Source organism: Mesoplodon densirostris, chromosome 3, assembly GCF_025265405.1.
Source record: "Mesoplodon densirostris isolate mMesDen1 chromosome 3, mMesDen1 primary haplotype, whole genome shotgun sequence".
NCBI lineage: Eukaryota > Metazoa > Chordata > Mammalia > Artiodactyla > Ziphiidae > Mesoplodon > Mesoplodon densirostris.
In genome coordinates this window covers 60,726,322-60,752,140 of record NC_082663.1, presented here as the reverse complement: position 1 = coordinate 60,752,140, position 25,819 = coordinate 60,726,322, and the positions used below count along the sequence as shown (strand labels likewise).

General features: G+C 38.4%; 1 protein-coding gene across 1 annotated transcript in view; it reads left to right on the top strand.

Moving 5' to 3' along the window:
• ANKRD31 (ankyrin repeat domain 31) overlaps nt 1-25,251 on the top strand; it is a 145,749-nt gene extending 120,498 nt beyond the window's left edge. The window contains 3 exon segments of the mRNA XM_060091756.1: nt 6,402-6,504; nt 9,181-9,252; nt 25,057-25,251. Of these exon segments, the coding sequence (XP_059947739.1) occupies nt 6,402-6,504; nt 9,181-9,252; nt 25,057-25,202 (321 nt within the window). The 3' untranslated portion in view covers nt 25,203-25,251.
• The last annotated feature ends 568 nt before the right edge of the window (nt 25,252-25,819 follow it).

The following is a 25,819-nucleotide window of genomic DNA, read 5'->3' as shown; positions in this document are numbered from 1 at the left end:
TACAAATGGTGAAATTTTTTGTTCTAGTTCTGTGAAAAATGCCATTGGTAGTTTGATAGGGATTGCATTGAATCTGTAGATTGCTTTGGGTAGTAGAGTCATTTTCACAATGTTGATTCTTCCAATCCAAGAACATGGTACATCTCTCCATCTATTTGTATCATCTTTAGTTTCTTTCATCAGTGTCTTATAATTTTCTGCATACAGGTCTTTTGTCTCCTTAGGTAGGTTTATTCCTAGATATTTTATTCTTTTTGTTGCAGTGGTAAATGGGAGTGTTTCCTTGATTTCACTTTCAGATTTTTCATCATTAGTATATAGGAATGCCAGAGATTTCTGTGCATTAATTTTGTATCCTGCAACTTTACCAAATTCATTGATTAGCTCTAGTAGTTTTCTGGTAGCATCTTTAGGATTCTCTATGTATAGTATCATGTCATCTGCAAACAGTGACAGCTTTACTTCTTCTTTTCCAATTTGGATTCCTTTTATTTCCTTTTCTTCTCTGATTGCTGTGGCTAAAACTTCCAAAACTATGTTGAATAAGAGTGGTGAGAGTGGGCAACCTTGTCTTGTTCCTGATCTTAGTGGAAATGGTTTCAGTTTTTCACCATTGAGGACAATGCTGGCTGTGGGTTTGTCATATATGGCCTTTATTATGTTGAGGAAAGTTCCCTCTATGCCTACTTTCTGCAGGGTTTTTATCATAAATGGGTGTTGAATTTTGTCGAAAGCTTTCTCTGCATCTATTGAGATGATCATATGGTTTTTCTCCTTCAGTTTGTTAATATGGTGTATCACATTGATTGATTTGCGTATATTGAAGAATCCTTGCATTCCTGGAATAAACCCCACTTGATCATGGTGTATGATCCTTTTAATGTGCTGTTGGATTCTGTTTGCTAGTATTTTGTTGAGGATTTTTGCATCTATGTTCATCAGTGATATTGGCCTGTAGTTTTCTTTCTTTGTGACATCTTTGTGTGGTTTTGGTACCAAGGTGATGATGGCCTCGTAGAATGAGTTTAGGAGTGTTCCTCCCTCTGCTATATTTTGGAAGAGTTTGAGAAGGATAGGTGTTAGCTCTTCTCTAAATGTTTGATAGAATTCGCCTGTGAAGCCATCTGGTCCTGGGCTTTTGTTTGTTGGAAGATTTTTAATCACAGTTTCAATTTCAGTGCTTGTGATTGGTCTGTTCATATTTTCTATTTCTTCCTGATTCAGTCTTGGCAGGTTGTGCATTTCTAAGAATTTGTCCATTTCTTCCAGGTTGTCCATTTTATTGGCATAGAGTTGCTTGTAATAATCTCTCATGATCTTTTGTATTTCTGCAGTGTCAGTTGTTACTTCTCCTTTTTCATTTCTAATTCTATTGATTTGAGTCTTCTCCCTTCTTTTCTTGATGAGTCTGGCTAATGGTTTATCAATTTTGTTTATCTTCTCAAAGAACCAGCTTTTAGTTTTATTGATCTTTGCTATCGTTTCCTTCATTTCTTTTTCATTTATTTCTGATCTTATTTTTATGATTTCTTTCCTTCTGCTAACTTTGGGATGTTTTTGTTCTTCTTTCTCTAATTGCTTTAGGTGCAAGGTTAGGTTGTTTATTTGAGATGTTTCCTGTTTCTTAAGGTGGGATTGTATTGCTATAAACTTCCCTCTTAGAACTGCTTTTGCTGCATCCCATAGGTTTTGGGTCGTCGTGTCTCCATTGTCATTTGTTTCTAGGTATTTTTTAATTTCCTCTTTGATTTCTTCAGTGATCACTTCGTTATTAAGTAGTGTATTGTTTAGCCTCCATGTGTGTGTATTTTTTACAGCTCTTTTCCTGTAATTGATATCTAGTCTCATAGCATTGTGGTCAGAAAATATACTTGATACAATTTCAATTTTCTTAAATTTACCAAGGCTTGATTTGTGACCCAAGATATGATCTATCCTGGAGAATGTTCCATGAGCACTTGAGAAAAATGTGTATTCTGTTGTTTTTGGATGGAATGTCCTATAAATATCAATTAAGTCCATCTTGTTTAATGTATCATTTAAAGCCTGTGTTTCCTTATTTATTTTCATTTTGGATGATCTGTCCATTGGTGAAAGTGGGGTGTTAAAGTCCCCTACTATGATTGTGTTACTGTCGATTTCTCCTATTATGGCTGTTAGTATTTGCCTTATGTATTGAGGTGCTCCTATGTTTGGTGCATAAATATTTACAATTGTTATATCTTCTTCTTGGATCGATCCCTTGATCATTATGTAGTGTCCTTCTTTGTCTCTTCTAGTAGTCTTTATTTTAAAGTCTATTTTGTCTGATATGAGAATTGCTACTTCAGCTTTCTTTTGATTTCCATTTGCATGGAATATCTTTTTCCATCCCCTTACTTTCAGTCTGTATGTGTCTCTAGGTCTGAAGTGGGTCGCTTGTAGACAGCATATATATGGGTCTTGTTTTTGTATCCATTCAGCCAATCTGTATCTTTTGGTGGGAGCATTTAGTCCATTTACATTTAAGGTAATTATCGATATGTATGTTCCTATTCCCATTTTCTCAATTGTTTTGGGTTCGTTAATGTAGGTCTTTTCCTTCTGTTGTGTTTCTTGCCTAGAGAAGTTCCTTTAGCATTTGTTTTAAAGCTGGTTTGGTGGTGCTGAACTCTCTCAGCTTTTGCTTGTCTGTAAAGGTTTTAATTTCTCCATCAAATCTGAATGAGATCCTTGCTGGGTAGAGTAATCTTGGTTGCAGGTTTTTCTCCTTCATCACTTTAATTATGTCCTGCCACTCCCTTCTGGCTTGTAGAGTTTCTGCTGAGAGATCACCTGTTGTCCTGATGGGGATTCCCTTGTGTGTTATTTGTTGTTTTTGCCTTGCTGCTTTTAATATGATTTCTTTGTGTTTAATTTTTGACAGTTTGATTAATATGTGTCTTGGCGTATTTCTCCTTGGATTTATTCTGTATGGGACTCTCTGTGCCTCCTGGACTTGATTAACTATTTCCTTTCCCATATTAGGGAAGTTTTCAACTATAATCTCTTCAAATATTTTCTCAGTCCCTTTCTTTTTCTCTTCTTCTTCTGGAACCCCTATAATTCGAATGTTGGTGAGTTTAATGTTGTCCCAGAGGTCTCTGAGACTGTCCTCTGTTCTTTTCATTCTTTTTTCTTTATTTTGCTCTGCAGCAGTTATTTCCACTATTTTGTCTTCCACTTCACTTATCCGTTCTTCTGCCTCAGTTATTCTGCTATTGATCCCATCTAGAGTATTTTTTATTTCATTTATTGTGTTTTTAATCAATGCTTGATTCATCTTTAGTTCTTCTAGGTCCTTGTTAACTGTTTCTTGCATTTTGTCTATTCTATTTCCAAGATTTTGGATCTGGGAAATAGAATCTTGGATCATCTTTACCATCATTATTCTGAATTCTTTTTCAGGTAGACTGCCTATTACCTCTTCATTTGTTAGGTCTGGTGGGTTTTTATCTTGCTCCTTCTCCTGCTGTGTGTTTTTCTGTCTTCTCATTTTGCTTATGTTACTGTGTTTGGGGTCTCCTTTTTGCAGGCTGCAGGTTCGTAGTTCCTGTTGTTTTTGGTGTCTGTCCCCAGTGGCTAAGGTTGGTTTAGTGGGTTGTGTAGGCTTCCTGTTGGAGGGGACTAGTCCCTGTGTTCTGGTGGATGAGGCTGGATCTTGTCTTTCTGGTGGGCAGGTCCACGTCTGGTGGTGTGTTTTGGGGTGTCTGAGGACTTTTTATGATTTTAGGCCACCTCTCTGCTAATGGGTGGCGTTGTGTTCCTGTCTTGCTAGTTGTTTGGCATAGGGTGTCCAGCACTGTAGCTTGCTGGTCGTTGAGTGAAGCTGGGTGCTGCTGTTGAGATGGAGATCTCTGGAAGATTTTTGCCGTTTGATATTATGTGGAGCTGGGAGGTCTCTTGTGGACCAGTGTCCTGAAGTTGGCTCTCCCACCTCAGAGGCACAGCACTGACTCCTGGCTCCTCAATTTGGGATGATTTGTTGTCTATTCATGTATTCCACAGATGCAGGGTACATGGAGTTGATTGTGGAGCTTTAATCCGCTGCTTCTGAGGCTGCTGGGAGAGGTTTCCCTTTCTCTTCTTTGTTCTCACAGCTCCTGGGTCTCAGCTTTGGATTTGGCCCCGCCTCTGCGTGTAGGTCACCGGAGGGCGTCTGTTCTTCGCTCAGACAGGACAGGGTTAAAGGAGCAGCCTCTTCGGGGACTCTGGCTCACTCAGGCCGGGCGGGAGGGAGGGGCACGGAGTGCGGGGCGAGCCTTTTGGGAAGTCTTGGGTCTTCTGCCAGCGTTCAGTAGGTGTTCTGTAGGAGTTGTTCCACGTGTAGCTGTATTTCTGGTGTATCCGTGGGAGGAAGGTGATCTCCGCGTCTTACTCTTCCGCCATCTTACCCGGAAGTCCGGAAAAGATGCTTGATATGATTTTAGTCTTCTTAAATTTATTGGGATTTGTTTTGTGGCCTAGTATGTGATCTATCCTGGAAAATGTCCCATGTGCACTTGAAAAGAATGTATTCTGCTGTTTTTGGATGAATGTTCAAAATCCATTGTTGTTAACTGTTAGTTGTTTGGAGAAATGATACGTGGCATTCAGTGGCCTCACCATTCTTTTTCCCTGGCAAGTGAGGAGGGTTTAGCATACTGAGTAGGCCAGGTCTGTTCCATTAACATTACCAAGCTTTGTTTAGTCATAGGATTGAGCTAAAGGTCTGCCTAACCATTCTGTATTCCTTAGGCCTTCCTTGCCCTATTCAGTAACAGCATTTACTGAGCACTCAGGATGTGCTAGACAGCATGCCAAAAGTATATATTATCATATATATTATCTCCTTTACTCCTCACAACTTAAAAATCTGGAGAGACTCATTTAACAGATGCACAAACTCAGGCTCAGAGAATTTAAGAATTTTGCTTAAGAGCTGGGACTTAAGAGTTTTTTCCTAGTATTGTCAGGCACTATATGAAGAGCTATAGAATTAAAATTAATATTATACAGATCCTTCTTCAAGGAGCCTATAGTTTAGTGGAAACGGACACATTAATTCATAATTTCCTTTAAGTGGGATAAGTACCTTGACAGAAATATGAGCACAGACTTTATGGGATTCTAGAGGATCGTCATTACTTGAGCTTAGCAGTTATAGGAAGGCATCCTGGAGGAAGGAATGTCCAAGTTGAGACTTGCTGGTTTAACCATAGTGAACCTAGCTTCTGGGAGTATACTATTAGACTGCTCTAGAACTAAGTCCGGAGGACGCAAAGACCCTTGGACTCAGAACATTTCTGGCAGGTGTTTGCCAGTTTACCTCAGTCCAGCCCATTTGTATGTACATATTTCTAAGCTCTGACCTTTTGGGCTGATAAACAATAACTAAGTTCAAAAACAAACCAAGAAAAACAAAAAAACTTTGATGTATAGACCTAAAATGCAGTTAATCTAACCAGTTTTATATGTGATTTCTTGAAAAGTACCATTTTACTTTTATGACTTAATTTTATTAATGCAACATTAATTTTTTTTTTTTTCTTTTTTGCGGTATGCGGGCCTCTCACTGTTGTGGCCTCTCCCGTTGCGGAGCACAGGCTCCGGATGCGCAGGCCCAGCGGCCATGGCTCACGGGCCCAGCCGCTCCGCGGCATATGGGATCCTCCCAGATCGGGGCACGAACCCGTATCCCCTGCATTGGCAGGCGGACTCTCAACCACTGCGCCACCAGGGAGGCCCGCAACATTAATTTTTTTTTTTTTTTTTTTTTTTTTTTTGCAGTACGTGGGCCTCTCACTGCTGTGGCCTCTCCCGCTGTGGAGCACAGGCTCCGGATGCGCAGGCTCCGGATGCGCAGGCTCAGTGGCCATGGCTCACGGGCCCAGCCGCTCCGCGGCATGTGGGATCCTCCCAGACCGGGGCACAAACCCACGTCCCCTGCATCGGCAGGCGGACTCTCAACCACTGCGCCACCAGGGAAGCCCAAACATTAATTTCTTAAAGTTATAAAATAGCAGGTGCTGGATTAATATTTGTTGAATAAGTGAACATATGAGAGAATTAATGCTACATATCAGGGATCAGCAATTTTTTCTGTAAAGGGCCAGATAATACATATTTCAGGCTTTGTGAGCATATGGTCTCTGTCAGAACTACTCCATCCTGTTGTAGCATAAAAGCAGCCATAGATGTTAAGTAAATGAATGGGTATCACTGTGTTCTAGTAAAACTTTATTTACAAAAAAGATGGCAGCCCAGATTTGGCTGTGGGCTAGTTTGCCAATACATAATGTACAACAATCAGTACTTTACTGGAGTTACAATTTGCAGGGGAAAGGTGTATTTGCTTCTTATAAAATATATGATTTTGAAGTTCTGTGTTTAATTATGTGCAGGTAACATACCAGGGGAAGGAACTTTTAAAGTATATTTCTGAGGAATTACCCTTGCTTCCAGACCCAAACTTGGTACCTCAGCAACATCAACCTTGTCTTCCAGGTATGTGCAGACCAACACCTATTTCTTAGTTGTGGGGAAAACACACCCACATCTGCTGAGAAGGCATTGGCACTTGTCTTTTTTTTTTTCATTCATGATATTCAAATAAACATTTTAAAGTGAACAATTCAGTGGCATTTAGTACATTGACAGTGTTTTACAACCACCAGCTCTGTGTAGTTCCAAAACAGTTTCATCACCCCAAAAAGAAACCCATACCCATTCAGCAGTTACTTCCCATTCCCCACTCCCTCCAGTCCCTGGGAACTACCAGTCTGCTTCCTGTCTGCATGGATTTGCCTAGTCTGAATATATTATATAAATGGGATCCTACAATATATGACCTTTTGTGTATGGCACCTTTCACTTAGCATAATGCTTTTAGGATTATCTACATTGTAACATCTGTCAGTACTTCATTCCTTTTTATGGCTTCCATTGCATATATATATAAACCACAATTTACTTATTTATTCATCCTTTGATGGACATTTAGGTTTCCACTTTCTGGCTATTGCACATAGTGCTGCTATTAACAGATGTATACATATATTTGTTTGGATACCTGTTTTCAGTTCTTTTGGGTGTATACCATGGAGTGGAATTGCTATATTATATAGTTACTATATGTTTAACTTTTGAGGGAACAGCCATTACTGTTTTCCACAGCAACTGAATCATTTTACATCCCTACCAGCAATGTACAAGGGTTCCAGTTTCCCCACATCTCCACCAAAACTTGTTATTTTCTGTTTGTTTGTTTACAGCACTCCGTTTAAACACCGTTTAACTTAAAATTCTAGAAGAATGACACCTTCCCTCACAATTCCTTTCTCTGAATCTGTGATGTGCTTACTTTAGGTAGATTTTTTTTAAGTGTCATGTAAAAGAGAAAAATGGTATATTTTTCCTTCCTGCAGGCATGATTTGGTTAGTTTTCCATATTTTCTAAAAATAGATCCTAGATACTAGAATTAAGTCTTTGCTTGTTAGGGTACACTAATACACTTCATCTAATGGAATAAACCTTCAGAAAACTGAAGAGAATGTGGTCTTCACCAATCAGCAGCCGATTTTGAAGTTATTGGAAAGGGCGGTACACATTTATGAAAAGCAGACATAACTAATGTTATATCACCTTTCTCTGCTGCAGTGCACCCTCTTTTTCCCCCAGTTTCCCTGTCTTAGACTAGTTGGGGACAATATATGAGGAGAGGAGGTACAAAACAAAAAATGATAATTCTATGACAACCAGAGTCAAGAACCAAACAGGATTACTATCACAAGCCCCTAACCCGGGGTTTCCCAGGGTTACTCCTTTCCTTACAACAAATCCCAATAATTCAAAGTACTTTCCTAACTTTATACTGAATTCACTCTAACCTTTGTCTCAAAAACTGGCTTCAGAATAAGATGCATTTTCCCCAGTTTTCTAAGGATAGCCTCAAAAGTATTTTTCATCATTTTGGGGAAACACATAAAATAAAACAATTGTGGGGAAGTTAAAGGGCTTAAGAAACTGGAAGGAGTTGTAGTAATTCATGGTCTTTGGTTCCTTACCTAATCTAATCTTAGAGATAGGCCAAGGAACCTGAGTTTTTAGGAGTGATTCTTACGCAGCCAGCCTGACTGTTGACTTTGAATGACTAGTAGTATCTGATTTCTTATGCAGGTAATAATTTGAAAATTCTTAATATTCAGCCCTTCACTTTGATTCCAAAGCACACCCACTTTTGTGCTTGTACACTCAAGCCCTCTGTCTCTCTCTCTTGTCCCTCTCGTCTCTGTCTCGTGCACGTGCACACACACGCACTTGAAGGAAAGTCAAGCAAACCCTTTCTCCTAGTTTCTATCCTTAAGAGTCAAAGCAGAAATATAGGTTCTTCCTCATATCAGAAAGGATATCTGCTCCTCAGATTTTCTAGCTCCCGGCACGTATTTCCAGCCCCAGCCATGCATCTTCTTTCTCAGAGGGCTCACAGTTCCTCTGCTAAATGAGCATGAAATAAAAAATGGGTTCTGAATTGCTGCTTCTGTTGCCTGCAGTATAACAGTTTCTTGTTACTAATTTCTGTCCAGAAATCCTGAATTTTCTTTCCTTTAGATATTTCAGAAAATGTTAGTGCTAATTTGAGAACTGTGGAGGCGCCAGTATGCCAACCAGCATCTTGCTACCTTGATCTGGACCTAGGAATCTATAGACAGGTCCCTGCAGGCATCTGTAGGCTGCTGTTGAAGTTTTGTTTGAGCATCCTTGATTTAGGATTCTTTTGTACCTGGTTTTGTGGTACCTGACAGAAATCCAAAGACCTGGTAAGTTAGAAAAATGTAAAGTCTCTAACCTTATTATAAGCAAAGCATTCTGGAGAGAATCTTTTCCCCTCTTCTGCATATCAAAATGTGGTAATGGAAGTTGTGGCTATGACACCATAGAGACCATAAAGTCTAAAGGAAAAACATGTCCACGTGGATTTAATTAGCCTACTTCAGATCATGAACATATCTGTTCTCTTACGCTTTTTGATAATCACACTCTTCAGAATACTGTTTTTTGGAAATAGTGGACTAGGAAGAGATATTTACATTTCCCATAACTAGGATGACCATGTATCCCCATTTGACCGGGGCAGTCCCTAATCCAGCAAAATTATTAGTACCACTCCCTTTCACTTTCAGACATGCCTTGTTTAGATGACCTAGTACAGGAACCAAGCAAATAACTGTTGGGAAAAATGAAATTTGGACAAGGTGAAAAAAAAGAGAGAAACTTTCAGTTTTATTTTATTTATTTATTTATTTATTTATTTATTTAATTTTAACTATATAGTTTCTAGCATACTACTGTGTAAATAGATGGTTAAATCTTATGTATATCACTCTATATTATAAATAATTGCTGGTTACCTAATCTTAACCCCCAATAGACTGAGAAGATCTTTGAGTTCAGGGAGATTTTTGTGGGCTCTTGCTTCCTATTATATTCCCAATGCCTGGCATATAGTAGCTTCCAAGTAAAATGTTCATTGAATAAATGAATGAGTGAATGGAAACATGAATATGATCCAAAGGACTGCTTATTTTAAAACTGAATTTACTTACGGTTGACTGTCCTCATAGGTGGACATTCCTAGATCTCACAGGCTATAACAGAATTTGTGGTGAAGAATTCAACAAATGGTAAATGGGATTTTGGTTAGTTAATACTATCGCCTTTATCTGAATTAATCTCCCTTATCTGAATTTTCTGTCTAACTGTGAGGTATAAGAGTGATGGCCCTTCAGGCTTAATTTCCAAAATATACAAACAGCTCATACAACTCAACAACAAAAAAACAAACAACCCAATCAAAAAATGAGCAGAAGACCTAAATAGACATTTCACCAAAGAAGACATACTGATGGCCAATAGGCACATGAAAAGATGCTCAACATCGCTAATTATCAGAGAAATGCAAATCAAAACCACAATGAGGTATCACCTCACATCTGTCAGAATGGCCATCATTAAAAAGTTTACAAATAACAAATGCTGGAGAGGGTGTGGAAAAAAGGGAACCCTCCTACACTGTTGGTGAATGTAAATTGGTGCAGCCACTATGGAGAACAGTATGGAGATTCCTTAAAAAACTAAAAATAGAGTTGCCATTATGATTCAGCAATCCCATTCCTGGGCATACATCTGGACAAAGCTATAATCCGAAAAGATACATGCACCTCTGTGTTCACAGCAGCACTATTTACAATAGCCAAAACATGGAAGCAACCTAAATGTCCATCGGCAACAGATGAATGGATAAAGAAGATGTAGTATATATACACAATTACTACCCAGCCATAAAAAAGAATGAAATAATGCCATTTGCAGCAACATGAATCGACCTAGAGATTATCATACTAAGTGAAGTAAGTCAGAAAGAGAAAGACATGTGCCACCTGATATCACTTATATGTAGAATCTAAAATATGACACAAATGAACTTATTTGTGAAACAGAAACAGACTCACAGACAGGGAACAAACTTATGGTTACCAAAGGGGAAAGGGGGTGGTGGGGTAGGGATGAATTAGGAGTTTGGGATTAGCAGATACAAACTGCTATATGTAAAATAGATAAACAACAAGGTCCTACTGTATAGCATGGGGAACTATATTCAGTATCCTTTAATAAACCATAATGGAAAAGAAGATGAAAAAGAATATATATATGTATAACTGAATCACTTTGCTGTGTACCAGAAACTAACACAACATTGTAAATCAACTATACTTCAAAAAAAAAAGAAAAAAGAATGATGGCCCTCCACATTTTCTTAACCAGAAATTTAAAAGAGAACTATTTCTCCTTTCCCCTCATCCAGTTTACTTCTACATATCATTTTGGATTCATGGTATCAAGAAAATCATGAGTCATGAAGCTAAGTGATAAAATGACTTGCTTCAGTAAGTCAGAGATAATGGAAGAGCTTTTTATTTATTTGAGTTCTACACAAAAACTAGTTAACTTGGCAACTTGAGGCAATGTATTGATAGACTCCAGGATGTTAAAATGTGGTATATTAACACATTTGAGGATATATGTTGTTTCTAATGAAAGATTGTAAACATACCAATGCTAATCTTTAAAAATGAAGTTCTGTTGATGAAATGTTGGTGGAATCCCTAAAGTATCTGTCTCTAAAGTCCTTTATAAGCTTTAAGATGGAGTGAGTCTATGATGCATTTTCCCTTAAAATTTCACAGCTTCCTCCCAAGCCTCTCTCCCCTCTGCCTACTTGGCTGTAGTTCCTCCTTTGTGTTATTGAGGGAATCTTCATTGATATTTCAGTATATATTGGAATGGGAAAAATGAACATTCCCAAAACTTCTATTACATAATGTGAACATTATGTATAAACATATTGACATATTTTTCACAAAGTTCTTTAGAAGAACATTCTGTTAATATAGATCACATTTCATTATTTACCTGGAAAGCCAGTTTTATATGTTTATGTCCCCTGTCACCATAGTACCAAGACACTCAGAACACATGAAGCTGAATGTATTCATCTAAGCAAAACAAACAAACAAAAAAAGAGTATCTCCTGAGGCCTTTCTTTTCCCAGGCTATCATTTAATGCACACTGATTATATAACTTATAATTTTCTCTCAGGAAGATCTAAATCACTTGTTCATTTGAAAATAGAATATGCTTTTTCAGGAAAAAAATAGACTTTTTTTGTTTTTAATGAAAACGGTCTTTGACTTACTTATAATCTGTTGTGAATAAATGACTTTAAAGAAAGAGTTTTCTTCATTTCAGTGCTGTTATTGTGCTTCATTTCTCTGTAAAAGTATATGTAATAGAACACAAACATTCACAGGTGCTTCTATTTTATGTGGTTAAGAACTTCTTAAACAGCCAAGGAAGATGGGTGCCTGATAACAGAGCAGAGGGTGTTTATTTCAGCTCCTGTTTAAACTCCTAATCCTTTTTCATTATTTTAATAGTATTTTTTTTCATCCTGGTATTTTATATCTACTGATAGGGGAGGAAAGAGAAGAAAACAAATTACCTGTTGAGCATTTGCCATGTGCCAGACCCCCTGCCAGATTATTTTACATACATTAGGACATTTAGGAGCTTCTTTTTAGTAGAACTACAAGGTTCACATCTGTACGACAGAGACACAGAGAACCTGAACACTTTACATATAAAATCAAGTACCTCAAACCCAATTCAGCTTGAAGAACCACCTGTTAATTTCAATTTTCCCCTGAACAATGAGGGCCTAAATAGTTTTAAACTTCTAAATATAATAATCAAGTCTATTTCTTGATTCCAGTACAGTTTCACAGGTGGCTTTTGATATTATCAATGTAAATCTGTGCCAAATTATTAATTTAGTTTTAGATATCCAATCATGTAATACTGTATCACCATATTTATCCTTTAGGATCCTTCATTTATCAGAAGACACTGAACTTTATTTTTTTTTCTTTGGCTGCATTGGGTCTTCGTTGCTGCACATGGGTTTTCTGTAGTTGTGGCGAGCAGGGGCTACTCTTCATTGCGGTGCGCGGGCTTCTATTGCAGTGGCTTCTCTTGTTGCAGAGCATGGGCTCTAGGCACGCAGGCTTCAGTAGTTGCGGTGCGTGGGCTCAGTAGTTGAAGCTCGTGGGCTCTAGAGCACAGGCTCAGTAGTTGTGGCACATGGGCTTAGTTGCTTCATGGCATGTGGGATCTTCCTGGACCAGGGCTTGAACCTGTGTCCCCTGCATTGGCAGGTGGATTCTTAACCACTGCACCACCAGGAAAGTCCCTGAACTTTGTATTTAAATAGCCATAGTAGAATTTTTCCCCATCATAACTAGAGCAGATGTATTTTTACAGTTCATTAAAATTATTCTTAATCATTTTGCTTTGATTGGAATTATATTTCTGATTCAGGTTGAGAATGTATACATAAGTATGTTCATTTTCATTTGTAACTAGAGCAAGTGATGTTTCATTCCATAATTGTAATGAACTTTAGAATACTTAGTTTGTAAGCACAAGTTCTGGAAGTCTGAGTTCAATAATTTTCAGGTTAGAAGTGAACCTAATAGATCAGCTAGTGTTGGACCTGTTTTACAGATGATGAAACTGAGAACCAGAGGAGTAAAATGGGTTAGGGATGTGTCAGAAGTGAACCATCAGTTAACATAATGAATCTGATTATTTTTGCTTTTGATATATTAAGGGAATTTTTTTCAAAAACAGAGGAAAAGAAACGAAGTTGAGTTATTTGTAGTGAGGTGGATGGACCTAGAGACTGTCATACAGAGTGAAGTAGGTCAGAAAGAGAAAAACAAATACTGTATGCTAACACATATTTATGGAATCTTAAAAAAAAAAAAATGGTTCCGAAGAACCTAGGGGCAGGACAGTAATAAAGACGCAGACGTAGGGAATGGACTTGAGGACACAGGGAAGGGGAAGGGGAAGCTGTGACGAAGTGAGAGAGTGGCATGGACATATATACACTACCAAATGTAAAATAGATAGTGGGAAGCTGCTGCATAGCACAGGGAGATCAGCTCGGTGCTTTGTTTCCATCTAGAGGGGTGGGATAGGGAGGGTGGGAGGGAGACACAAGAGGGAGGGGATATGGGGATATATGTATACATATAGCTGATTCACTTTGTTATACAGCAGAAACTAACACACCGTTTTAAAGCAATTATGCTCCAATAAAGATGTTTAAAAAAAATTCATCAGCCTTACATAATTGTGTATTATCATATGTAGTATTTGTATTGTGTATTGTTTTTAAGTATCAATGTTCATTTGTATTTATCTACATATTTACTACTTTATTTGCTCTCTGTTCTATTTCACTTCTCAAACTTTTCATCTAGGACAAGTTTCCTTCCCATGTTATATCCTTTAGAATTTCCTTCATTCATAAACCCTCTCTACTTTGTCTAAAAATTTTTTTATCTCACATTATTTATTGCATTTTTCAATGGTCATTGAAATCTGTATAAAAGACGTTTTCATGACATACATTAAAGGTTCTCTTTACTGTAAAAAAAAACCCCAAAAAAACAGAGGAAAAAGAACAGTAAAAGTTAAATTATTTTTAACCTAACTAGTATGTCATTCTGAAGTGCCAGTTTTGGCCACTGGATAACATGAATAGTTGCATGAGCCCATTCTTTTGCCTACTAATGAATCTATCAATCCTGTTTAAGCAGACTTGTGCAGAATATCTAAAGTCTGGTGATATTACTTGAGGGAGATTTATTTCTCCCTACCTTGTCCATAAGCAGAATGGTTCCTTAGTTCCTTAGTTGTGCTTTTCCTGTTGGGGCTTAGGGACAACAAGAAAAGACAAATGTCTGATTAAATGGCCATCTTCCTAGTTGTACTGGGCTACTAAATGTGCTACTGTTTAGAAATTTTATTTATAGATCTCAGAGGGCACTGACTTTGCCTAGGGAATCTACCCCAAGTAAAAGTGAAAATTAAAGGGAGAAGGGCTCTTACCTTCTAATGGGGTGAATTGGTGGATTTCACAGTTCTGATGGAAAAATTCTTTGTCACAAAACTACAGGTAGATGTCCTTAGTTATCATTGCAAAGAAGATGGTAATTATTTGACCAAATAACGGATTAAGTTACTATCTCTCAGGGTTCTAATTTCTCTTTACTTCATTCACAAAAATTCTTTCAGTGATAGAACTTCTTTTTTACTTATTTATTTTTTTACATCTTTATTGGAGTATAATTGCTTTACAATGGTGTGTTAGTTTCTGCTTTATAACAAAATGAATCAGTTATACATATACATCTGTTCCCATATCCCTTCCCTCTTGCGTCTCCCTCCCTCCCACCCTCCCTATCCCACCCCTCCAGGTGGTCACAAAGCACCGAGCTGATCTCCCTGTGCTATGTGGCTGCTTCCCACTAGCTATCTATTTTATGTTTAGTAATGTATATATGTCCATGCCTCTCTCTCGCTTTGTCACAGCTTACCCTTCCCGCTCCCCATATACTCAAGTCCATTCTCTAGTGAGTCTGTGTCTTTATTCCTGTCTTACCCCTAGGTTCTTCATGACATTTTTTTTTCTTAAATTCCATATATATGTGTTAGCATACAGTATTTGTCTTTCTCTTTCTGACTTACTTCACTCTGTATGACAGACTCTAGATCTATCCACCTCATTACAAATAGCTCAAATTCATTTCTTTTTACGGCTGACTAATATTCCATTGTGTATATGTGCCACATCTTCTTTATCCATTCATCCGATGATGGACACTTAGGTTGTTTCCATCTCTGGGCTATTGTAAATAGAGCTGCAATGAACATTTTGGTACATGACTCTTTGAATTATGGTTTTCTTAGGGTATATGCCCAGTAGTGGGACTGCTGGGTCATATGGTAGTTCTATTTTTAGTTTTTTAAGGAACCTCCATACTGTTCTCCATAGAGGCTGTACCAATTCACATTCCCACCAGCAGTGCAAGAGTGTTCCCTTTTCTCCACACCCTCTCCAGCATTTATTGTTTCTAGATTTTTTGATGATGGCCATTCTGACCGGTGTGAGATGATATCTCATTGTAGTTTTGATTTTCATTTCTCTAATGATTAATGATGTTGAGCATTCTTTCATGTGTTTGTTGGCAATCTGTATATCTTCTTTGGAGAAATGTCTATTTAGGTCTTCTGCCCATTTTTGGATTGGGTTGTTTGTTTTTTTGTTATTGAGCTGCATGAGCTGCTTATAAATTTTGGAGATTAATCCTTTGTCAGTTGCTTCATTTGCAAATATTTTCTCCCATTCTGAGGGTTGTCTTTTGGTCTTGTTTATGGTTTCTTTTGCTGTGCAAAAGCTTTGAAGTTTCATTAGGTCCCATTTGTTTATTTTTGTTTTTATTTCCATTTCTCTAGGAGGTGAGTCAAAAAGGATCTTGCTGTGATTTATGTTATGGAGTGTTCTGCCTATGTTTTCCTCTAAGAGTTTGATAGTGTCTGGCCTTACATTTAGGTCTTTAATCCATTTTGAGCTTATTTTTGTGTATGGTGTTAGGGAGTGATCTAATCTCATTCTTTTTTTTTTTTTTTTGCAATACGCGGGCCTCTCACTGTTGTGGCCTCTCCCGTTGCGGAGCATAGGCTCCGGATGCGCAGGCTCAGCAGCCATGGCTCACGGGCCCAGCCGCCCTGTGGCATGTGGGATCTTCCCGCACCGGGGCACAAACCCGTGTCCCCTGCATCGGCAGGCGGACTCTCAACCACTGCGCCACCAGGGAAGCCCCTAATCTCATTCTTTTACATGTAGCTGTCCAGTTTTCCCAGCACCACTTATTGAAGAGGCTGTCCTTTCTCCACTGTACATTCCTACCTCCTTTATCAAAGATAAGGTGACCAAGAACTTCTTTTTTAAATCCTCCTATTCCTCTTGGTTTCTTTGAGGCTCCAGAGTCACAGGTGTCTAGCCCCTTAAGCAGAACTGAACTTCCGAGCACTAGTCCACTTAATCCTCCCCACAGTGAGGACTGGGAAAAATGAATAGTAGATATTGTCAGACTGCTTAAGACTATGTGTGTGTTTGCTCCTGGTATTAAAGTGCCGTACCTGTCAGTTCATATTGCTGCAGATCACAACAGCTTAGTTTTTCTAAGATCTTTCCATGGAACAGTAACAATTTACTAATGGACCCAAAGTAAAATCATTTCCTATAAAGTATATTAAATTTAAATGTTTTACATCCAATATCTGAATCTTGCTGCTTCATTCCCTCTTAGCTACCTACCTCCAACATGACTGTCAGGGCTAGAGTGGAAGCAAAACTCCAGTGTTTGGGAGCTTCCAATTTGGAAACGGGTCTTTTAAGTGTGTGCTTCCTGCAGTCCCTTTATTTGTTCCTATGCTAACTGGCCCAAAGCTTGGTGGGAGTAGTAAGTATTGTAGTAAGAGTATAGACTGCATTGGTGAGGAAACTTTAGTTCACTGTTCTTTTATATTTAAGTGCCTGTATTTTGTGCAACCTATTAAGTTCCTATTAAGTAACAGTGAGTATATTGAGTACTATAAATGAATTATTAAATCAAAAAAAATCTAAATCTCAGTTTCCTAACTACTTGGATTCTTTCCCTTTCTTGTCTCACATGGTTGTACAAGGATTAAAGTATTGAAAAGTGATGGACAAATGTGTGATATGACTATTAGAGCACAGAAACAAACTATAGAAGGATATGATATACCCTGGGTTGTTATCGTTGGTTACCTGGGCAGCAGGGGAGTTGGGGCAGGGAGAGGATTGCAGGAAAACCATACCCTCGGGCCAGATTTAGAGTATATACAAAGGTAAACCACTGAAAACAGTTCTAAAAGCCCTGAAAGCAGGGGACATGCAGAGTGAGCCCAGACTAGGGCCCACAGAAGAGAATCTCAATTCTAGAACCGTGTTCTCAGCTACTGTAGTAACAGGTTATTATTTATTTCTCACAAGATTAATAATACAAACCACAATATATTTTTACTTATTTTAAGTAGCTGTAGTACACTGCATGTATGTTTAATTTTTTATGAAAAGAAAAAGCAAAGAGTTTTTAAAATATTACATACTGGCATTGATGCTTTCCATATGTAGACATGGAGAAAAGGTTTACTCAACTTCAAAAAAGGAAGAAAAGTTAGTGAAGTTCTTTGTCTTTAACTTTCCTGAATGTTATTTGCCTGGAATGATTCAAATAATTTTGAAGCTTGTACTATTATGTAATAAGACAACGTAGCAATTGTATAGTTACTTAACACAATTCAAACTGGGATCATAAATTTGAAATCAGTTTGCTGTATTCTTATATTTTCTTATATGAGGATTACCCTGTTTAGCTCAGTTTTCTGTATGAATGTGTTTCTTGTTTTGTTGCCCACCCCATCCCAATATATTGGGAATTGTGGATAACAAAGAAATCTGGAAGCTAGAGGTTGTGGTCAGCCAAAGGTGCCAGATCCTGGTAGCATGGGCTGGAATGAAACGGGTGGGAATGCAGTGGCAGATGGAGTTCAGAGATACCTGTTGCGGAAGAGGTGGTAGAGGAGAAAGAAAAGGCAGCAGAAAATGAGAGGTGAAGGAGGTGAGAACAGGTGTTTTGTAAGGAATGGTCTTTGTTTCTTCCAGTCTGATCATCATGGAAAAGAGGCTATTCTGTGAGAAACTGGGGGATGGTCTTAATACTAAGTTTTGTGGTGTGATATGTATGTTCCCAGAATTTCATGTCCATGGGCTTACCCAGGAAGTGGCACCTTCTGTTACCACAGAGCCACTTGCAGTTTTCCTAAAGTCCTGCAGATTCCAGGAAAGTCAGGAGTGTATTATGCTGACAGTGAAAGTAAGTGGATCTGGGGGTGGGATTTGGGCTGCCATGACCTCTGTTCCTTTGAAAGAGAAGCCATGGGAATAGCCACTAGACAGAATATCAACCAAATAACTTTTGTGGATATATCATGGCTAACCTGTTGAGAAAGTTATAAATCAAAACCATCACACTGCACTGACTTTAGTGATAAAGTCAGCCCTGCTTAAAAAAAAAGAAGGTGGGCCTAAAATGGTCCCTTTATCTTAATTTATCACAGCACGTAAGGGAGAGAGAGAGCCAGATCAGCTCCAAGCAAAGCTAGTTTAGAGTGCAAAGCAGTATTGAATAACACTTTACAATTTTACAGAAAACTTTCACATAGGTGTTATTTTCTCATTTGACAAAGGTGAATGATGGGAATGGTAAGGCAAAAGGAAAAAAAGGTTTAACATTAGCATTACTTTATTGAAAACTCCAAACTCCACTTCTGTGGGTTAATAGGTTAATAAATGTCCATCCGAAAATGCTGTTTTTCAAACACTTTTGTTATATCATCTCAGCATCCCAAGTTTGGGCCACTCTGTTTCCAGCATGTCAGTTGGGAAGATGGGCAGGTTGCTTCCTGTGGAGCTACTGCTTATCATTCTGCACTTTCGTTGGTGACCTTCTCTATGTGAGCCCTATAGTGATAATTTCTGTTTACAAACAAGATGAAGCTATTCAGGTGCTCTTGGCCATCTCTTACAAGTGCCCATGTTTGGATCTGTGACTTTTAAGGCAAGGCCCATTCACTGGAAAGAGAATAGGTTTTTTGTGCATACAGGCCCATCCTTGCTCTGATGAAACTAAGCTAATATTAGCAAAATTAATTTAAAGTAATATTTAAAGCCTTATTTCCATGGGCTTTTCCTGAAGGATGAATGCTCTCCACTCCCAACTTTTGTGAGATACCTTGCTTCAGATAGTCTATAAAACAAACCTGCTAATAAGGGGAGTATTTTGTTTACATATGGACCATGTGTAAAACAGTTTAAATTCTTTGGGTTGTAAGTAACAGTTTAAAACCCAAATCAGACTGGCTTACACCCCCCATAAAAAGGAATTTTATTGACTCATGTACATGAAAGACCAGGAGTAGGTTCTTCAGGCTTAAGCCAGTGTTTAAAGAGCATGACTGAGCACCCAGTTTTTCTTGCTTTCCATTTCTCAGCTCCATGGTAGCAGCCTCTCCTCTCATCATCCCAGAGCTACATGCTTCCAGAGTCAAGTCCAGAGGGAAGGAATTTGGATGTGACTCTTTCCCAGAAGGCGAAACACAGATCTCATTGCGTGTAACTTCACTCTGAATGGGTCGTGTTCTTACCCTGAATCAATGCCTGTTCACTGATTGGCCTAGATCTAAACAAATCAGGAGATGAATGTTGGAAGGAAGAGATATTGAATTATATCCCCTGAACTGAGCAAGAACTTTAAGACCAAAAAACTAAGCAGGCAACTCCATAAAGGGTAATTGTGAAGTTTATTGTGGGTAACTTACATACGGGTAGGAAGGATCAGGCGGAGATGATTCAGAAGCATTCATAGCCGTACTCTGCCTCTGAAAAGGGTAAGGAGGATTTAAAGGGACCAAAGCTAAAAATAGAATCCGACTACTTGGGAGAAGCGTGGTTGGTCCACACTGACGGGAACCCCTGTTTTTCCTCCCTGCCCTTCCCTGAGGGGTCTCATGACTGTTAACTGCCTGCGTCAGCAAAAGGCATTCTTCCAGTTTTCATATCAGTTGAAGACAAGGGTAAGCTGATAGAGAACTATTAACTATCTGCGTCAGCAAAGGCATTCTTCCAGTTTTCATATCAGATGAAGACAAAGGTAAAAGCTGGCTTGGGTGCATTCCTTGTGAGTAGGCTAAAGTACAGTCATGCAGAAAGGGAAGGGGGTACGACTGCAGACCTAAGATGGAGCTGACAAAATGGAGTCAGTGTGGTTCAGCCACACAGTTGAGAACAATTTCACCAGAAGCACATGGACCAAGTGTGGGGAAAGGGATGGTCCTCCAGAGGCAAATTAGGGTGAGATCACCATTAGAAGGATAAATGGGTACTTTATCAGGAGCACCAGATATCCATGCAGATGTGTAACTATGTAAACATTTGTACTGCTTAGAATTATGAACAAAGCACTTGGACTATATGATACGTCTATCTGAAACTGCCTGGCTGAGGTCACACAGAGAGCATGTTGGTGCTAACCTTGGAATAATATTCAATTAGTTGAATGACGTATAGCTCATATAGCCAGTCTCCAAGAAAGGAATCTCTGAGACTGTCAGAGAGCTTAAAGAAGCCAGTTTTAGCATCATTGGCTCTTAAACTGGCAGAGCTAAAAGGGACCCTGCTGATCATCAACTCTCTCACCTCTCAGAGGAGATGGAAATCTAGATAAGCCATATAACTTGCTTGAGATCACAGCCAAGTTTGTGTGACCTAGAAAATTGATCATTCATCTTCCAGCCTAACACTCTTTTTAGTAATAAATAGCTGCTATAATAATAGCAGCTACTATTTATTGAGTGTTTGCTCTGTATTAGGCAGTAGACAGGCATTTCACATGCAGTATCTCATTTAATCTTTACAACTGTTTTATTCTCAATTTATTGAAAATTGAGGAACAGAGGGGCTTTGTATAACTACCTTCAGAAGCTTCAGTTATCCTTTTTTTGCCTTGGTGTTTTAGACTGCAAATAGGCTTCTTTCTTCCAAGATAGGTCAGTGCTGATTTACAGCTTTATCTTGGGTATAGAAAATGGAGTGAGTGAAGAATGACCTGGTCAGAAAACCTGTTATATGTGCTCATAGACTTGACTAGGGTCTAGGGTTCGTAATAAGTGAATTTAAATCTTATTTTTTACTTTTTAAAAAATTTATTATTTTTTTAACATCTTTATTGGAGTATAATTGCTCTACGATGGGATGTTTCTACTTTATAACAAAGTGAATCAGGCATACATATACATATATCCCCATATCTCCTCCCTCTTGTGTCTCCCTCCCACCCTCCCTATCCCACCCCTCTAGATGGTCACAAAGCACCGGGCTTATCTCCCTGTGCTATGTGGCTGCTTCTCACTAGCTATCGATTTTACATTTGGTAGTGTGTGTATGTCAATGCCACCCTGTCACTTCGTCCCAGCTTACCCTTGCCCCTCCCTGTGTCCTCAGGTCCATTCTCTACGTCTGCATCTTTATTCCTGCCCTGCCCCTAGGTTCTTCAGAACCTTTTTTTTTTTTTTAGATGTTGGAGGTAGGAGTTTTTTTACTAATTAATTAATTTATTTTTGCTGTGTTGCATCTTCATTTCTGTGCGAGGGCTTTCTCTAGTTGTGGCAAGCGGCGGCCACTCCTCATCGCGGTGCGTGGGCCTCTCACTGTCGCGGCCTCTCTTGTTGCGGAGCACAGGCTGCAGACGCGCAGGCTCAGTCGTCGTGGCTCACGGGCCTAGTTGCTCCGTGGCATGTGGGATCCTCCCAGACCAGGGCTCGAACCCGTGTCCCCTGCATTGGCAGGCAGATTGTCAACCACTGCGCCACCAGGGAAGCCCCCATAACCTTTTTTTTTTAGATTCCATATATATGTGTTAACATATTTGTTTTTCTCTTTCTGACTTACTTCACTCTGTATGACAGACTCTAGGTCCATCCACCTCACTACAAATAACTCAATTTCATTTCTTTTTATGGCTGAGTAATATTCCATTGTATATATGTGTCACATCTTCTTTATCCATTCATCTGTCAATGGACACTTAGGTTGCTTCCATGTCATGGCTATTGTAAATAGAGCTGCAGTGAACATTGTGGTACATGACTCTTTTTGAATTGTGGTTTTCTCAGGGTATATGCCCAGTAGTGGGATTGCTGGGTCATATGGTAGTTCTATTTTTAGTTTTTTCTTTTTCTTGTGTTATGTAAATTATATCTCAACGTACAGTAAGCAAGCATTTAAAATAAAATGCTACTTCCTTCTGGCCTCTGTTGTTTCAGATGAGAAATCCACTGTCTTTACAAGTGGAGTTCCTCTCTAGATTTAGTGTTGTTTCTCTCTAACTGCTTTTAAGATTTGTTTTTGTTTGTTTTTACTTCTCTGAAGTTTAATTACAGTGTGTATTGGCATGGATTTCTTTGGTTTATCGTGTTTCTCACTTGCTTGGGTTCTTCAATCTGTAGGGTTTTGTCCTTTACCAAATTTGGGAAGTTTTATCCATTATTTCCTTGAATAGTCTCTCAGTCCCACTTTCTTTGTACTTTATTCTGGAATTCTGATAATACAAATATTGAATTAATCTGTTTTTGTTCTACAGGCCCATGAGGCTCTGATTGTTGTTGATGTGTAACTTGACTGACCACAGTGACCAGAATGTGATCAAGCATTATTCTGATGTTTCTGTGAGGTAGTTTTGGATAAGATTTACATTTAAATCAGTGGACTGAGTAAGGCAGATTGCCCTCCACCATGTGGATGGGACTCATCCTATCAGTTGAAGGCCCGAATAGAATAAAAGGCTGACTTCCCCTGAGCAAGAGGGAATTCTTCAGCAGATGACCTTCAGACTTGAACTGCAACATTGGCTTTTCCTGTGTCTTCCAGCCTACTCTGCAGCTTATGGACTTGAGTAGAATACTACTTTTGTTTATCATTCATCACTTGATGAACATTTAAGCTGATCAAACTTGTGTTTTCTAATTTATTATGTGATTCCTTTTTCTCACAAAACTCTGAGATCCTATCATTTTTCTTCATTATTTGTTTTTCTGCTCCTCAGAGCAGATAATCTCTATTGAATCTGTATCTTTAAGTTCATTGATTGGTGTTTTTTAACATCTTTATTGGAGTATAATTGCTTTACAATGGTGTTAGTTTCTGCTTTATAAGGTGAATCAGCTATACATATACATATATCCCCATATCTCCTCCTTCTTGCATCTCCCTCCCACCCTCCCTATCCCACCCCTCTAGGTGGTCACAAAGCACCGAGCTGATCTCCCTGTGCTATGCGGCTGCTTCCCACTAGCTATCTATTTTACATTTGGTAGTGTATATATGTCCATGCCACTCTCTCACTTCTTCCCAGCTCACCCTTCCCACACCCCATGTCCTCAAGTCCATTCTCTACGTCTGCATCTTTATTCCTGTCCTGCCTCTAGGTTCTTCATAACCGTTTTTTTTTTTTAGATTCCATATATATGTATTAACATACGGTATTTGTTTTTCTCTTTCTGACTTACTTCACTCTGTATGACAGACTCTAGATCCATCCACCTCACTACAAATAACTCAATTTCATTTCTTTTTATGGCTGAGTAATATTCCATTATATGTATATGTGCCACATCTTCCTTATCCATTCATCTGTCAGTGGACACTTAGGTTGCTTCCATGTCCTGGCTATTGTAAATAGAGCTGCAATGAACATTGTGGTACATGACTCTTTTTGAATTATGGTTTTCTCAGGGTATATGCCCAGTAGTGGGATTGCTGGGTTGTATGGTAGTTTTATCTTTAGTTTTTTAAGGACCCTCCATACTGTTCTCCATAATGGCTGTATCAATTTACATTCCCACCAACAGTGCAAGAGGGTTCCCTTTTCTCCACACGCTCTCCAGCACTTATTGTTTCTAGATTTTTTGATGATGGCCATTCTGACCAGTGTGAGGTGATACCTCATTGTAATTTTGATTTACATTTCTCTAATGATTAGTGATGTTGAGCATTCTTTCATGTGTTTGTTGGCAATCTGTATATCTTCTTTGGAGAAATATCTATTTAGGTCTTCTGCCCATTTTTGGATTGGGTTGTTTGTTTGTTGATATTGAGCTGCATGAGCTGCTTATAAATTTTGGAGATTAATCCTTTGTCAGTTCCTTCGTTTGCAAATATTTTCTCCTGTTCTGAGGGTTGCCTTTAGTCTTTTTTATGGTTTCCTTTGCTGTGCAAAAGCTTTTAAGTTTCACTAGGTCCCATTTGTTTATTTCTCTTTTTATTTCCATTTCTCTAGGAGGTGGGTCAAAAAGGATCTTGCTGTGATTTATGTCATAGAGTGTTCTTCCTATGTTTTCATCAGAGTTTTATAGTGTTTGGCCTTACATTTAGGTCTTTAATCTATTTTGAGTTTATTTTTGTATATGGTGTTAGGGAGTGTTCTAATTTCATTCTTTTACATGTAGCTGTCCAGTTTTCCCAGCACCACTTATTGAAGAGGCTGTCTTTTCTCCACTGTATATTCTTGCCTCCTTTATCAAAAATAAGGTGACCATATTTGCATGGGTTTGTCTCTGGGTTTTCTATCCTGTTCCATTGATCTATATTTCTGTTTTTGTGCCAGTACCATACTGTCTTGATTACTGTAACTGTGTAGTACAGTCTGAAGTCAGGGAGCCTGATTCCTCCAGCTCCGTTTTTCTTTCTCAAGATTGCTTTGGCTGTTCGGGGTCTTTTGTGTTTCCATACAAATTGTGAAATTTTTTGTTCTAATTCTGTGAAAAATGCCATTGGTAGTTTGATAGGGATTGCATTGAATCTGTAGATTGCTTTGGGTAGTATAGTCATTTTCAGTGTTGATTCTTCCAATCCAAGAACATGGTATATCTCTCCATCTGTTTGTATCATCTTTAAATCTTATTTTTTAAAAGACAGCTTTTAATTTGTTGACTCTTCTTTAAACAGGAATTTCCAAAGGGTCAAAGCAAAGCATCCCACATTATCTTCAAATAAATGAAATACTGTTAATCAGTGATCAAGAATTTCTCCCATGCCATATAATGGATGAGCACTGGAAGTTCTATGTGGAATGTGAGGAGCTAACATTCTAACGCCTTGTTTTGTTAATAATTTATTACGTATTTGTTCATATTATTAACCAATGTTCATATTTTGTCATGTGTGGGCTGGTGGGCCTATTTAATACACACTTTATGAGTTACTACTTAAGGTGTGTTTACTGTTTTAAGAAAAAATATAACTTCAACTATTGTAGTAAGATTAATAGTTTTTTGCAATTAAAATAAAGACATTTTTGACATAAACAATATTGACTCTCTGGCTTTCTTTTTACTAAAATAAACTTTAAACAAATCTTTAAATCAACACCTCTACCTTTGCATAAATAACAGTTGTTCCTTATGGGAAGTAAGAATAAAAATAGGAGTGACTGTTGGTCCTGAAATGTCCCTGGTAAAGTAAATCTACTTTAAAAAAAGAACTTAAAGTCCCACTACCTGCCCCCATTTATTTTGGAATTTATGTTGAAATCAAAATGTAAAATTATGAAAGAGGTTTGTCTTACGTTTCACAAAATTTAGTGTAGATAGAATTGTAGCTGTGCTAAGTCTGAGAACAAAAAATGAATCAAGTGTTGATTCAGGGGCTGATTATTTTAAATAGGATATATTTCATCTTTAACGTTTGCTACACTGTCATGAAGATTTTT